We start from the raw sequence: 17,314 nt of genomic DNA, 5'->3' as shown, positions 1-17,314 counted from the left end.
TATCAGGTCACTTCCTATTGATTTAGGGACATTTTGGGGACATATCCTGGTCATATCCCCAAATCCTGTTGATTTGGGGACATTTCGGGGACATGTCCAGGTCATATCAGGACACTTCCTGTTGATTTGGGGACATTTTGGGGACATGTTCTTGTGATATCAGATCACTTCCTATTGATTTGGGGACATTATGTGGACATGTCCTGGTGATATCGGGTTACTTCCTAGTGTTTTTGGGACATTTTGGGGACGTATCCTGGTCATATCAGGACACTTCCTATTGATTTGGGGACATTTCGGGGACATGTCCTGGTCATATCAAGACACTTCCTGTTGATTTGGGGACATGTTATTGTGATATCAGGTCACTTCCTATTGATTTGCGGACATTTCGGGGACATGTCCTGGTGATATCAGGTCACTTCCTAGTGTTTTAGGGACATTTTGGGGACGTATCCTGGTCATATCAGGACACTTCCTATTGATTTGGGGACATTTTGGGAACATATCCTGGTCATATCAGGTCACGTCCTGTTGATTTGGGGACATTTCGGGGACATGTCCTGGTCATATCAGGACACTTCCTGTTGACTTGGGGACATTTTGGGGACATGTTCTTGTGATATCAGGTCACTTCCTATTGATTTAGGGACATTTCGGGGACATATCCTGGTCATATCCCCAAATCCTGTTGATTTGGGGACATTTCGGGGACATGTCCAGGTCATATCAGGACACTTCCTGTTGATTTGGGGACATTTTGGGGACATGTTCTTGTGATATCAGATCACTTCCTATTGATTTGGGTACATTTTGTGGACATGTCCTGGTGATATCGGGTTACTTCCTAGTGTTTTAGGGACATTTTGGGGACGTATCCTGGTCATATCAGGACACTTCCTATTGATTTGGGGACATTTCGGGGACATGTCCTGGTCATATCAAGACACTTCCTGTTGATTTGGGGACATGTTCTTGTGATATCAGGTCACTTCCTATAGATTTGTGGACATTTCGGGGACATATCCTGGTCATATCAGGTCACTTCCTGTTGATTTGGGGACATTTCGGGGACATGTCCTGGTGATATCAGCTCACTTCCTATTGTTTTAGGGACATTTTGGGGACATATCCTGGTCATATCAGGACACTTCCTGCTGATTTGGGGACATTTTGTGGACATGTCCTGGTGATATCAGCTCACTTCCTATTGTTTTAGGGACATTTTGGGGACATATCCTGGTCATATCAGGACACTTCCTGCTGATTTGGGGACATTTCCTTTCATATCAGGTGACTTTCTGTTGATTCGGGGTCATTTTAGGGACATGTCCTGGTCATATCAGGTCGCATCCTGTTGTTTTGGGGACATTTCGGGGACATGTCCTGGTCATATCAAGTCCCATCCTGTTGATTTGGGGGCATTTCAGGTTCACCTCCTGTTCAATTTGAGGCATCTCAGATTTCCTGTAGATATCGGGTCACTCCCTATTAATTTTGGGGCATTTCGGGATCTTTTCCTGATGATAGTGGGTCAGTTCCTGTTCAACTGGAGGAAATTAGGGTCACTTCCTGTTCATGTCAGGTCCTTTCCTTTTAATATTTCAGGGTCACTTCCTATTGATTTAGGGGCATTTTGGGGTGACTTCTTGCTGATATGTGGCCATTTCGGGTTCACTTCCTGTTCATTTTGAGGCATCTCTGACTTCCTGTCGATATTGGATCACTTCCTGTCGAGATGGAGGGGTCACTTCCTATTCATAATGGATCACTTCTCATTGATTTGTGGGCATTTCGGGGTCACTTCCTTGTTGATATCAGGTTACTTGGAAATTGTTATTACTGTGCAAAAGGCAGTTATCTTTGCATTTCGGTGGTTTTAGTAGGTTTGACTCCCCCATGCCCCCCCAATAAATTTTGGCTTCAAGGCGACCTTTATGTCTGTGAGTCAGGAAGCAAGAAATTCTACCCACTTTCACCCCTGATTGGATATCGATCGCTGTCAATGGCATTGAAACACTGAATTCACTGAAACACAACTGTAAGCGGCCTGTTTTTTTCTCAAATGGGCAATGTGACGCGCACACGCAAAAAGTCAACAGGAAGCTTTTTGCTTGGGAAAGAGAAATTGATTTAAACCTTTTGGACTGTGAAAACAAAAGAGATGGAAAAAAAGGATTTGCTCCGGCCGGCACAAAAAGGTCAAAAAAAGTGGCTTTGGATGTACGAGACCAGTAAAAAATGCTCACTAACGCAAAAGCGGCGCGTGTTTGCGCGCTTGACTGAGCTTGTAGGAACGCCGTCAAGCGGAACAAAATAACCGCTTCTGGAGTCGCCGCAACCGCGAAAACATGACCAGAAAAAAAAAACAATAACAGCTCAGTACAATGTGAATATCTAGTTGGGGTTTAAAAAAAACACAAAAACAAAAATACAAAGAAAATGTGGATATTATGCTGGATTTTGTAAAAAAGAAAAAAAAAAAAAATGGTAAGTTTCCTTTTTTTTTCAAATTATTATTTTATTTTTTGTTTTATTTTTAAAATACAATCCCCACTGAAATATTCTATTTGTATTCTTTAATTTCCAAAATTTATTTAATATTATTATAATTATATATTATAACTATTTTTAATATTATCTTCTTTCCTTGTTCGTTGTTTTAAATATAAAAATCTCTCCCAAAATTTTATTTTCATATTTTTTAATGTAATTTTAAATTCTATTATTTTATATTATTTTAGTTGTTTTTTAAAATTATTATTATTTTCCTTTTTTGTATTTTTTTTAATTAAAAGAAAAGAGGCGAAACAATAAAATTACTTTTAAAAAATGTATTTAATTCCAAAAAGTATGAAATATTCATCTTTGTATTATTATTATTTATTTTTTTAATTTGCATTAATTTTTCATTTTTCATTATAAATATATTTAAAAAAAAAAAAAAAAATATATATATATATATATATATATATATATATATATATATATATATATATATATATATATATAAAATCAATTTTTAAGCAGTGATTAACTTGATTAAAAATTTTAATCGTTTGACAGCTCTAACATATATATATATATATATATATATATACATATATAATGTTTTGCAAATTAAAAACTAGGTTAATTTGTGGCAAATATTTTCTTATTTATTGTTGGCTTTTTTTTTAAAATATAAAAATAACAGTGAACTCATTGTAAATAATTATAATTTCTTTAAATTATTTAAATTTTTTATTGGAAAAAAAGATTAAAATAGTAACTATTCTCTTTTTAAAATGTCAAAAATAAAATAAAGTAGAACATTAAATATGCTTACTATATTATTTTATCTATTCAACTGCCTATATATATATATATATATAAACATCTCATATTTATCAATCTTTCATTGACCACAACCGAACATTTAATTAAAATTGATAATATAAAATCTTACTCTTGGTATTTGAAGGTTCTTTCCACAGCAGTTGCAAAAATGAAAATATGTCCAGTTATGAGTGTATTTCGAAAGCCCCCCCCCCCCCCCCCCGTCTCCCACACACACACACAAATCTGCCCCTCCCTCCCAGTAAGTACTGAGACACGACAAAAGTGGAATGCGGTCAACTTGGAGCAGATTCAAAGCGTGAACATTCACATCTTCTTGTCTTTTTGATTTTCAGAACTTTCCGCAACATCATGAAATAAAAGGCAAAAAGATTATTCTGATTTGAAACCTCAATCCCGGTTCAAAACCATGAATTGTAACCCCAGTTTACACTGTCTTGAATACTAGCGCTGTGATCTCATTCACAGTCAAAATGAATCGGGCATCTCGCGCTGTCAATGGCAGCCAACGAGTTAACAAAGGGAAAAATATCCCCGAAAAATCCTCCATCACAGTCATAAGTATTCCAAAACTCACAAAAAATGGGCCGGACAAAAGTATTGGCACCCTTTGAAAAATCATGTGATGCTTCTCTAATTTGTGTCATGAACAGCACCTGTTACTTACCTGTGGCACACAACAGGTGGTAGCAATAACTAAATCACACTTGCAGCCAGCTAAAATGGATTAAAGTTGACTCAACCTCTGTCCTGTGTCCTTGTGTGTACCACATTGAGAATGGAGAAAAGAAAGAAGACCAAAGAACTGTCTGAGGACTTGAGAAGCACAATTGTGGGGAAGCATGGGACATCTCAAGGCTACAAGTCCATCTCCAAAGACCCGAATGTTCCTGTGTCTACCGTGTGCAGTGTCATCAATAAGTGTAATGCCCATGGCACTGTGAACGTCCCCTAGATGTGGACAGAAAAGAAAAATTGACGAGAAATTTCAGCAAAAGACTGTGCGGATGGTGGATAAAGAACCTTGACTAACATCCAAACAAGTTCAAGCTGTCCCGCGGTCCGAGGGTACGGGTGTCAACCCGTACTATCCGTCGGCATTAACTCATTTGCTCCCAAAAACGTATGAATACGTTCTATTTTTAATTGTTTCAGTGTCCTAAAGATGTATTTATACGTCTTTTACGTTTTTTTTTTTTTTTTTTTCAAAAAAGTCATCTTTGGGTTCTGATTCAATTTAGCTCCAAAGCACAAAGCTGAAAATCCATTTTAAAGCAATAAAACTGGCCCCTGGAGGGCAGTAGCGCATTTGGTAAGACCCGCAACCCGATTCAACGGCAACGAACGGCCAAGCCACACGGCAGGGCGCCGGCGGATGACGACCGAATGGATGCCAGGCGGCGGACGACCGAGCAGAACGACCGGGACCACTCGTGCAGCGGACGATGCCTTTGAGTCTGTTCTGCTCGCGAGCAGCGCCTGCAGAGACTCAAAAAAAATCATCTTTATGAGACAGACGGCGATGAGGGAAAAGTTTAACCGGCTGTCGCGGCCAGAACAGCGTCATCTTTCAGTTAGTTATGTGTAAATAAATTGTTACTTTGCTATCAAAAGTAGAGATGTCCCGATCGGGTCCGATCACGTCATTTTCAAAGTATCGGAATCGTCAAAAAAATATCGGACAAATAGCAAAGTAACAATTTATTTACACATAACTAAACTATTTAACTGAGAGATGACGCTGTTGTGGCTGTGACAGCCGGGGTAAACTTTTCCCTCATTGCTGCCTGTCTCACCATGATGGATTTTTTTGAGTTTTTCTTTTGTGGTGACCACTGCCTCGTGGCGGAGTTCGCCTGGGGAACTTGTGTGGGGCATGTTGTGTGTCTGGGGGGGATATGGTTTGGCCGATCGTTCTGTTGAATCGGGTTGCGGGTCTTACTAAATGCGCTACTGCCCTCCAGTGGCCAGTTTTATTGCTTTAAAATAGATTTTTTTAGCATTGTGCTTTGAAGCTAAGTTGCATCAGAACCTAGAGATGTCTCTTGTGAAAAAAACCCCCATAAAAGACGTATAAATACGTCTTTGGGACACTGAAACAATTAAAAATAGAAAGTATTCATACGTTTTTGGGCGCAAATGAGTTAAGTACCCCAAAATCAGCAGGATATGACCTGAAATGTCCCAAAATCAACTCATCGTCTACTAGGGTTGTTCCGATCATGTTTTTTTTTTGCTCCCGATACGATCCCGATCATTTTAGTTTGAGTATCTGCCAATCCCGATATTTCCCGATCCGATTGCTTTTTTTACTCCCGATTCAATTCCAATCATTCCCGATAATTTTTCCCGATCATATGCAAAAATGAATAAAACTCGGACGAATATATACATTCAACATACAGTAAATAAGTACTGTATTTGTTTATTATGACAATAAATCCTTAAGATGGCATTTACATTATTAACATTCTTTCTGTGAGAGGGATCCACGGATAGAAAGACTTGTAATTCTTAAAGGACAAATGTGACTTTGTATATTGTGACTAAATATTGCCATCTAGTGTATTTGTTGAGCTTTCAGTAAATGATACTGTAGCCATGCCCAAATGCATGTTGGGAAGTGGAACCATGACTGTGCGTAGTGCTACCAATTGATATATCTTCTCTGTGTTGGGAAAGAACATAAGGTGTTAAGAAAAAGATCAATTGCTACCTTGCTTCCCCACAATGCTTCCCATGATATTTCTAATCATAGGGAGAGGGATTGTAAGGCTTTAGCCAATTAAAAAAGGCTCCAAAGGCTGCCAAAATTCACTCTTCTCATTTTACACTGCTTTTTGTCCCTCTATATAGGTAAGACGGCGCCATTACAGATTGAGCGCGACAATGCGTGAGTGGGTCGTGCAGCGCATGCATTAATTGCGTTAAATATTTACACGTGATACTTTTTTTTTAAAATTAATTACCGCCGTTATCGGGATAAATTTGATAACCCTACCTTAAGCCTAAACTAAAGACTCTGGATGAGTGTAACGTATTATGTCTAATACGTATATAAAGGCGACAATGCGTGAGTGGGTCGTGCAGTGCATGCATTAATTGCGTTAAATATTTTAACGTGACTAATTTAAAAAAAATGAATATATATATATATATTTTAAAAAAAAAAAAATATATATATATATATATATATATATATATATTAAAAAAAGGCATGTCTGATATTTTTTTGCCGATTCCGATACTTTGAAAATGACGTGATCGGACCCGATTGATCTCTATCGTCTACCGTTGACGGCCACAGACGTCCAATCCATCTAGTTAGTTCCTTCTGCTTGTTTTTCTGGTCATTAGTTGCATCGTACAAGATCCTAGAATGATTTCTTGACCCGCGTATCGCCATATCGCGAAGAAGCAAACTGCAAGCAAAACTTTTGATGGAAGTGACAAAGATGCCTGTTCTAAAAACCTCCACATGATTCCCTCCGCTCCGTATAAACTTGTTTTTCTTACATTTCAGGTAATCTCTGCCAGCGTAAACAAACCGCTTCCACTTTTATGCTGAGAATAAAATGTAAATATTTAAGTCCTTCAATCTTCAACTTAAGCTCCCGCCACTGCCGGTAAGCTGCACTTTTTTAGAAAAATCCTGTTGCTGAGTTGAGGCCAAATATGGGCATGCCTGTGATTAAGCAGGAGTGTGTGTGCGAGACGGTATACACAAACAAACACATGGATGCCAAGCGAGTTGTGAGCAGGGCAACCTCCACTTTCAGATTTCTGGCCTCCTTTCGTACAGCTCGGTATCATTGTGCAAGATTCCGTTCAAAGTGCAGGAATTTGCGGAATCCGTTACATCACTTTGCAGAAATGACCTTATTTTTCAGTCTATAAGTCGCACCTGAGTACAAGTCGCGCTAGCGAAAGAATGCTCAGTGACAAGGAAAAAAAAAACATGGGTGATTCTGGAGGATTTGCGATAGTAGTTTTGCTGTGATGGTTGGTATATCGGGTCACTTCCTGTAGATACCGAGTATCTCGTAAGCTACCTAATACCAAGTAGCATTGCTGTCAACTCTTACCGAACAGAAAATGACCTGAAAATGCCCTAAAATCAACAGGAAATGGTCTGAAATATTAAAGAAGTGAAACCGGACAGCCCCAAATGTACTGGAAGTTACCCAAAATATACAGGAAGTGACCAATGAACTGAAAATGACCTGGAAATGCCTTAAAATCAACATCAAATGGTCCAAAATATTCAGAAAGTGAACCATGACCGCCCCGTGTGTAATGAAAGTGACCCAAAATTAACAGGGAGTGACCCGTAAATTCACCAAAATCAATAAAAAGAGACAGGAAATGGTCAGGAATGTACAGAAAGTGACCCCCGACTGTCCCAAATTTCTCTGAAGTGACCCAAAATCAACAGGAAGTGAATGATGAACAAAAAATGACCTGGAAGAGCCCCAAAAATCAACAGGAAATGGTTCAAAATATTCAAAAAGTTACCCATGACCACCCCAAGTGGATCAAAAGTGACCCAAATTTAACAGGAAGTGACCCGTAAAGGCCACTAAACCAATAAAAAGAGACCCAAAATCAACAGGAAGTGACCAACAGACCAGAAAATGACCTGGGAATGCCCTAAAATCAACAGGAAATTGTCTGAAATATTAAAGAAGTGAAACCGGACAGCCCCAAATGTACTGGAAGTTACCCAAAATCAACAGGAAGTGACCAATGAACTGAAAATGACCTGGAAATGTCTTAAAATCAACATCAAATGGTCCAAAATATTCAGAAAGTGAAACATGTCCACCCCAAGAGTAATGAAAGTGACCCAAAATTAACAGGGAGTGACCCGTAAATTCACCAAAACCAATAAAAACAGACAGGAAATGGTCAGGAATGTACAGAAATGTCCCAAATTTCCCTGAAGTGACCCAAAGTCAACAGGAAGTGAACTATGAACAAAAAATGACCTGGAAGAGCCCCAAAAATCAACAGGAAATGGTTCAAAATATTCAAAAAGTTACCCATGACCACCCCAAGTGGATCAAAAATGACCCAAATTTAACAGCAAGTGACCTGTAAATTCCCCTAAACCAATAAAAAGAGACCCAAAATCAACAGGAAGTGACCAAGAGACCAGAAAATGACCTGGAAATCCCCTAAAATCAACAGGAAATGGTTTGAAATATTAAAGAAGTGAAACCGGACAGCCCCAAATGTACTGGAAGTTACCCAAAATATACAGGAAGTGACCAATGAACTGAAAATGACCTGGAAATGCCTTAAAATCAACATCAAATGGTCCAAAATATTCAGAAAGTGAACCATGACCGCCCCAAGTGTAACGAAAGTGACCCAAAATTAACAGGGAGTGACCCGTAAATTCACCAAAACCAATAAAAACAGACAGGAAATGGTCAGGAATGTACAGAAATGTCCCAAATTTCCCTGAAGTGACCCAAAGTCAACAGGAAGTGAACTATGAACAAAAAATGACCTGGAAGAGCCCCAAAAATCAACAGGAAATGGTTCAAAATATTCAAAAAGTTACCCTTGACCACCCCAAGTGGATTAAAAGTGACCCAAATTTAACAGAAAGTGACCTGTAAATGCCCCTAAACCAATAAAAAGAGACCCAAAATCAACAGGAAGTGACCAAGAGACCAGAAAATGACCTGGAAATGCCCTAAAATCAACATCAAATGGTCCAAAATATTCAGAAAGTGAACCATGACCGCCCCGTGTGTAATGAAAGTGACCCAATATTAACAGGGAGTGACCTGTTCATTCACCAAAACCAATAAAACGAGACAGGCAATGGTCAGGAATGTACAGAAAGTAACCCCCGACTGTTCTAAATTTCCCTGAAGTGACCCAAAATCAACAGGAAGTGAACAATGAACAAAAAATGACCTGGAAATCAACAGGAAATGGTTCAAAATATTCAAAAAGTTACCCTTGACCACCCCAAGTGGATCAAAAGTGACCCATATTTAACAGGAAGTGACCAGGAGATAAGAAAATAACCTGGGAATGCCCTACAATTAACAGGAAATGGTCAGGAATATATAGAAAGTGACCCCAAAAAACTAGAAGTGACCCGTAAATTCCCCGAAACCATTAAAAGAGACCCAAAATCAACTTGAAGTGGTCAGGAATGTACAGGAAGTGACCCCATACTGCCCCAAATTTATCAGAAGGGACCCTAAATCAACAGGAAGTGACCAATGAACTGAAAAGGAACCTGTAAATGCCCTAAAATCAACAGCAAATGGCCCAAAATGTACAGAAAGTTATCCGTAAATGCCACAAAACCGATCAAAAAAACCCGAAATGCCCCCACAAAAATAACAGGAAGTGACAAATGAACTGAAAATGACCTGTAAATGCTCTAAAATCAACAAGAAAAGGTCAAGAATATACAGAAAGTGACCCCAGACTGCCCCAAATGTACAAAAAGTGACCTGTAAATCCCCCAAAACCAACCAAAAGAGACCCAAAATTAACAGGAAGGGATCCGGAAATGTCCTAAAAACAAAAGTAAGTGACCAAGAGAAAGTAAGTGACCTGGAAACAGGTCACTAGCTGTTGATTTTGAAACATTCCCAGGTCCTTTCCGATTTATGTTGGAATATTCCTGGGTCACTTCCTGTTCAGTAAGCCAAAATCAACAGGGAGTGACCCAGAAATGCCTCAAAATCATCAGTAAGTGACACAGAAATGCCCCAAAATCAACAGGAAATGACCTGAAATGCCCCCAAATTCACCTACAGAGACATCCAATCCATTTGAAGTGGGAGGGGTGGCAACAAATGAACGACTGTTGTATCGCTTCCTGTAAATTTGCGGGAAAATCCCCAAATCAACAGGAAGTGACCCATAAATGCCCCAAAATCAAGTGACTGAAAATGAACAACAAATGACCTGAAATGCCCCAATAATGAAAGTCCTTGGTTGCCATTGACCGCCATAGACGTCCAGTCATTTGTTCCCACCCCTAGTATATAGCGTTGTGTCTATTTGCGTGTTTGATGGGACATGGGAGGCATCCAAAGAGTGTGTGGGCTGCAGAGCGGATGCGCCTAATCCCGCTCCAGTGTGTCTTTGCAAAAGCCCCCCTTCAATCTCCATTATAGCACTCTTAAACAACCCCCAACCAAGAGCGGGGGATTAGGAGCGTCTGCGAGACTGACCGTTGACGACGGCCTGTCCCTCTTCCGGCTCTTGTCGCGTCTCCGCTGTGTATTCCTCTTGCGTGAAGCCCCTCGTGCACGGCGGTGAAGAGGGCCCACCCGCCTTCTCGCCAGCTAGGACTGCCACCTGCGTGCAACAACAGAAAAAAACGTCTTCAAACCGCTGTAGTACCAACTGACTTCTTATACTATGTATTTTCTGTGTTGTTTATCTAAGGCCTGAAAATGGCGTCCGACAAATAGCTAATTAACCAGCCATCTCCAACTACCTAACCAACAAACCAGTGAGCTAACAATGCAATTAAATATGCAACCCAAACAACAAATTTATTACAATTAACAAACTAACAAAATATCCAGTTATACCGCCAACAAACATAAACTACTACCCAAGTAGACAACAACTAACCCAATGAATTGTTGATTATCATTTAACCAAGCAATGAACCAATCAAACAACAAACAACTGACCCAATGAATTAACAGTTACAGTAATTTATGATTCACTAACCAAATGACTACCAAACTAACCCATGAAATTGACTATTTGTTTAGGATGAACAATTAACCTAGTGAAAGACCAAACAACTGATGCAAAAATAAGAACAATTTATAATTGACCCAAAAAAAAAAAACCAAAAAAAAACATTTATTTATGATTATTAATTAATTAATTGATTAATTATTAATTAACCAACTTAAAGACCAGACAACAAATACAACAAAAAAAAACAACAATTTATGATTAACAATTGTTAATCATAAATTATTAATTTTTTTGAGCAACTTAAAAAAACAACCGACCGACCGACGGACCAACCAACCAATCAACCCAATAAATCAACAATTAATTTATGATCCAGAAATACCAAAAATAATCAACCAAAACCCAACTAATGAACCACTCACCTAACCCAATAAATTACCAATTACATTTTGACAAACAGCTGACCAACCAACCAACCAACCAACCAACCAACCAACCAACCAACCAACCAACCAACCAACCAACCAACCAACCAACCAACCAACCAACCAACCAACCAACCAACCAACCAACCAACCAACCAACCAACAGAATAAATGAATAATTTATGATTAAGTTAACCAAATAAACAACAAAAACAAACTAACGAACCACTCACCTAACCCAATAAATTATTTTTTGACTAACAGTTGACCAAACAACCAACCGACCAACCAACCAATCAACCCAATAAATCAACAATTAATTTATGATCCAGAAATACCAAAAATAATCAACCAAAACCCAACTAATGAACCACTCACCTAACCCAATAAAGTATTTTTTGACTAACAGTTGACCAACCAACCAACCAACCAACCAACCAACCAACCAACCAACCAACCAACCAACCAACCAACCAACCAACCAACCAACCATATAAACGAAGAATTTATGATCAACAGGTAACCAAAAAACCAACAAAAACAAACTAATGAACCTCTCACCTGACCCGATAAATTATTTTTTTGACTAAAAGTTGACCAACCAACCAACCAACCAACCAACCATAAAAACGAAGAATTTATGATCAACAGGTAACCAAAAAACCAACAAAAACAAACTGACGAACCTCTCACCTGACCCGATAAATTATTTTTTTGACTAAAAGTTGACCAACCAACCAACCAACCAACCAACCATAAAAACGAAGAATTTATGATCAACAGGTAACCAAAAAACCAACAAAAACAAACTGACGAACCTCTCACCTGACCCGATAAATTATTTTTTTGACTAAAAGTTGACCAAGCAACCAACCAACCAAGCAAGCAAGCAAGCAAGCAACCAAGCAAGCAAGCAAGCAAGCAAGCAACCAACCAACCAACCAACCAACCAACCAACCAACCAACCAACCAACCAACCAACCAACCAACCAACAGTATAGATGAATAATTTATGATCAACAGTTTACCAAAAAAACAACAAAAACAACCTAACGAACCACTCACCTAACCCAATAAAGTATTTTTTGACTAACAGTTGACCAACCAACCAACCAACCAACCATATAAACGAAGAATTTATGATCAACAGGTAACCAAAAAACCAACAAAAACAAACTGACGAACCTCTCACCTGACCCAATAAATTATTTTTTTGACTAAAAGTTGACCAACCAACCAACCAACCAACCAACCAACCAACCAACCAACCAACCAACCAACCAACCAACCAAGCAACCAACCAACCAACCAACCAACCAACCAACCAACCAACCAACCAACCAACCAACCAACCAACCAACCAACCAACCAACCAACCAACCAACCAACCAACCAACCAACCAACCAACCAACCAAACCAATAGATGAACTATTAATTTATAATCAACAACAGACCCAGTTACCCAACACCAGAAATGCAACAACCACACACCTAGCAACCTTATTCCCCAACCAGTGTGTTCTACATTCCCATTTTGTATTTTTGTGTTTTTCTTGAGTGATAAACAACATGTTGGACGCCTGGAAGTGTAAGACATTGCATCATAGAAAATCAGCTGTGCCAAGCCAATGAAAGCAAAGCCTCCCCGAGGGAAGAATAATTGCAGCGCACTCCATTAATCAGGTCAAATGATTGTGCTGATCATTAGCGTGTCTCCTGTTGTTTTCAACACGGACCCCCGCACCCCCACCCCAGACGAGGTTGCATGTCAGGCATCTGTTGCAGCTTGTTAACGCGCTAATGGGTTAGCGAGGAGGGGGCGGCGCGCTGATTTGCGTCCACTTAACCCAAAAACGTGGATTTAGCATATCCGGATTACATGTCAGCGGGAAGTCAGCTCGGATGAAAAGTTCCGTGAGCACGTCTGCTTCGCAAGCTCCGCTACGCTAAGATAAGCTAACGGCTAGCAGATTACTTGCAGACCGCCTAGTTTGAAATGAATTGGACGTACAGCGTCGTCATTGGCACTGAAAGATGAGGCAGTTTTCCCAGTTTAAGTGAAATGGATGAAAGTGGGTCACTTTCTTTTTAATTTGGGGTACTTATGGGTCACTTCCTGTTGATTTTTGGTCACTTTCAATACATTTGGGGCAGTCCGGGGTCAATTTCTGTTTATTTTTTATTATTTTCTGTTGATTCTAGTACATTTCTGGTTGAACTTCCTGTACATTGGTTACTTCCTGTTGCTTTTGGGGCAATTTTGTGTCACTTCCTGTTGATTTTTTACTAATTTTACATAGATTTTGGGTAGTCCGTGGTCACTTTCTGTTTATTTTAGGATTATTTTCTGTTGATTTTAGGACATTTCTGGGTCACTTCCTGTACATTTGTTACTTCCTGTTGATTTTAGGGCAATTGCGGGTCACTTCCTGTTGATTTTTGGTCATTTTCAATACATTCTGGGTAGTCCGTGGTCACTTAATGTACATTTAGTACTATTTTCTGTTGACATTAGGACATTTCTGGTCAGCTTCCTGTACATTGGTTACTTCCTGTTGATTTTGGGGCAATTGCAGGTCACTTCCTGTTGATTTTGGGTCATTTTCAATTCATTTGGGGTAGTCCGTGGTCACTTTCTGTTTATTTCCGGATTATTTTCTGTTGATTTTAGGACATTTCTGGTTAGCTTCTTGTACATTGGCTATTTCCTGTTGATTTTGGGGCAATTGCGGGTCACTTCCTGTTGATTTTTGGTCATGTTATATACATTTGGGGTAGTCCGGGGTCCCTTTCAGTACGTTTTGGGTAGTCCGTGGTCACTTTCTGTTTATTTTTGGATTATTCTCTGTTGATTTTAGGACATTTCTTTTTAGCGTCTTGTACATTGGTTACCTCCTGTTGATTATGGGGCAATTGCAGGTCACTTTCTATTGATTTTTGGTCATTTTCAACACATTTGGGGTAGTCTGTGGTCACTTTCTGTTGATTTTTTTTTTTTTTTTTTTTTTATACATTTGGGGCAGTCCGGGGTCATTTAGAAACATTTTATGTTGATTTTAGAATATTTACTATTAATTGTTCAGTTCCTGTTTATTTGGGCTACTAACGTGTCACTTCCTGTTGATCTTTTCCATACATTTGGGGTAGTCCAGTAGTCAGTTCTTGTACGATTTGGATTATTTTCTGTTGATTTTAGGACATTTCTGGGTCACTTCCTGTTCATTGGTTACTTCCGGTTGATTTTGGGGCAATTGCGCGCCACTTGCTGTTGGTTTTGGGGTACACACTATTCACGTTCTGTTGATTTTTGGTTATTTTTCTATATATTTGGGGCAGTCCAGGGTTATTTTGAAACATTTTCTGTTGATTTTAGCAGATTTACAGGTCACATCCTGTTTATTTTTGGTCATTTCATTTGGTCACTTCTTGTACATTTTGGATTATTTTCTGTTGATATTAGGGCTTTTCTGTTTCTGGGTCACTTCTTGTACATTAATCACTTCCTGTTCACTTTGGGGCAATTGCCAGTCACTTCCTGTTGATTTCGGGTCACTTGCTGTCGCTTTTGGAACCCCTACTGGTGACTTAAAAAAAAAAAATTTGGGGGGTTATTTTCGATGTCAGTCCGATGTCATTTTGAAACATTTCCTGTTGATTTTATTAAATTTACGGGTCACTTCCTGTTAAATTTTCCGTTCCTGTTGATTTTAGGTACTCACGGGTCACTTCCTGTTGATTTTTTGTCATTACGAATATGTTTGGAGTAGTCCAGGGATCAATTCACTTTGCATTGATTTTAGGACATTTCTGGGTCACGTCTTGTACGTATGTTACTTCCTGTTGATTTTGGGGCAATTGCGGGAGATTTCCTGTTGAGTTTTGGACATTTTCAATACATTTGAGGTAGTCCAGGGTCCCTTTCTGTACATTTTGGATTATTTTCTGTTGGTTTTAGGACATTTCTGGGTCACTTCCTGTACATTGGGTACTTCCTGTTGATTTGGGGGAAATTGTGGGTCACTTCCTTTTGGTTTTTGGATACATGCGAGTCTTTTTCTGTTGATTTTTAGAATATTTATTGTTAATTGTTCAGTTCCTTGTTGATTTTGGGAACTTACAGGTCACTTCCTTGTGATTTTTGGTTATTGGATCCATTGTTTGAAGCGATGGGTGTTTCGTTTGAAGATGACATTTAGGCTTGCTTGGCACCACGGCACTGTTGGATAGCTACTCGTGTGGCGTTCAAGAACTGCTCGGATTTCTAGCCATCAGCCACCTTGCTGTCCTCGACAATGTGTTGGAATAAAACATAGGGGGAGGATTGACGGTCCTCACATAAAGATAAAAGAGAAACGACACTTTCGTGTATATCGACACTTGACGAGTAACTGAATGATGTACAGTAGATGTGGTGGGGTCCACATTGTCGCAGATAGCAAGGTGGCTGACGGCTAGAAATCCAAGCAGTTCTTGAACGCGACACGAGCAATACTTTGCTCATCTGCACTCGACCAAGAACTTCCTACCTACTCCTTCCTTCCTACTGGAATTCCGCTCGACGACATTAAAGAAAAAAATAAAAAGCGATATTGAAAAATTTCTCACGGCACACCTGACGATCACTCACAGCTCTCTAGTCTGCCGCGGGACACCGGTTGAAAAACAATGACTTAAATAATCAGTAGCTGCAGTCCTATACATTTTAACTCATTGGTTGCCATTGATGACCATAGATGTTGAAATCATCCTTCTGCTGTGAATTTAAATGAGTTTAAATTCGTTCATTCTCCAATGGCAGTCAACGAGTTAAAAATTGACACTGTAGCTTTAACAATTTATGGGATAGAAAGATCTGTTAATTACGACTAGTCTAACCGAGAAAGCTAGTAAACTGATGAAAGTATATACAGATTTGAATAGGAACCATTGTTAGTGAATTGGGTGCGTGTGTGCGCGCGCATGTGCTTGTGTGTGGTTGTCACCCCCCCCCCCCCCCCCCCCCCCACACACACACACACACACTCCTCCGAGCCTCTGGCAGCCACACCGCATATCATAAAAACCAAGGGATGTCCAAAAAAATGACAGAATCACCATGGTAACATCAACATCATCATCAACTGCTCTCGGATCAGCAACAAGCACCACGTCAATAATCAAGACGTCTCCTGTACTAATACCTCCCCGTCAAGAGCTGCTCTCAGATCGGCCGAAACGCCTTAATCCCAAATCGTACTGTATTCAAAGCAGTTTGGCGTGTGCGCGCTCTTATCAGTGCATCTGTGTGCCTCGTCCGGATGGGTTCGATGATGAGCGCGCGCGCGCGTACCTGCAGCGGGCCTGCCAGGAGCGTCCAGCATATCCACAATGGCCGCATGTCGAGCTGGTTCCTCGGCGTCCCTGCTGCCGCCCGCCTCGCCTCGCCTAGTCTCTGCTCGACTGTGAGCCTCTGCGCTCAGCTGACGAGCCAGACCCCCAGTGAGCCCACTGCCTCTTCTATCTCCTCCTCCTCCTCTGCGCTGTCAAGCGCATTTCTGAGGCCCCCTACAGGCCGACATACGTTCTATCAAAATTACTGTACCTACCTTTTCATCCCAAAGGAATTCAGCAGGGCCGAGAGAGCAGGGCATTTTTTTTGCCATGTGACATTTTCTGGGTATGTGGCAAAAATGTATTTTTGCCATGTGGCATTTTTTTTTTGTATGTAGCAAAATGGAATTTGGCATGTAGCTTTTTTTTTTTTTTTGCCATGTGGCATTTTTTGTATGTGTCAAAATGAATTTTGGCATGTGGCATTTTTTTGGTATGTGGGAAAATTGATTTTGGCATGTGGCATTTTGTTTACCATGTG

General features: G+C 39.8%; 1 protein-coding gene across 1 annotated transcript in view; it reads right to left on the bottom strand.

Annotated features, from left to right (window-relative positions):
* The window catches only part of LOC130918476 (cadherin-2-like), a 115,909-nt gene extending 98,958 nt beyond the window's left edge, over nt 1–16,951 (bottom strand). The window contains exons 1-2 of the mRNA XM_057840198.1: nt 16,793–16,951; nt 10,551–10,677 (exon numbers count right to left, since the gene is read on the bottom strand). Of these exons, the coding sequence (XP_057696181.1) occupies nt 10,551–10,677; nt 16,793–16,840 (175 nt within the window). The 5' untranslated portion in view covers nt 16,841–16,951. The remainder of the gene's footprint in view (nt 1–10,550; nt 10,678–16,792) is intronic.
* Between the last annotated feature and the right edge of the window lie 363 nt (nt 16,952–17,314).

This window comes from Corythoichthys intestinalis, chromosome 7, assembly GCF_030265065.1.
Source record: "Corythoichthys intestinalis isolate RoL2023-P3 chromosome 7, ASM3026506v1, whole genome shotgun sequence".
Classification (NCBI taxonomy): Eukaryota; Metazoa; Chordata; class Actinopteri; order Syngnathiformes; family Syngnathidae; genus Corythoichthys; species Corythoichthys intestinalis.
The sequence above is the reverse complement of the archived record's forward strand: the minus strand, read 5'-3'. Positions and strand labels throughout refer to the sequence as shown.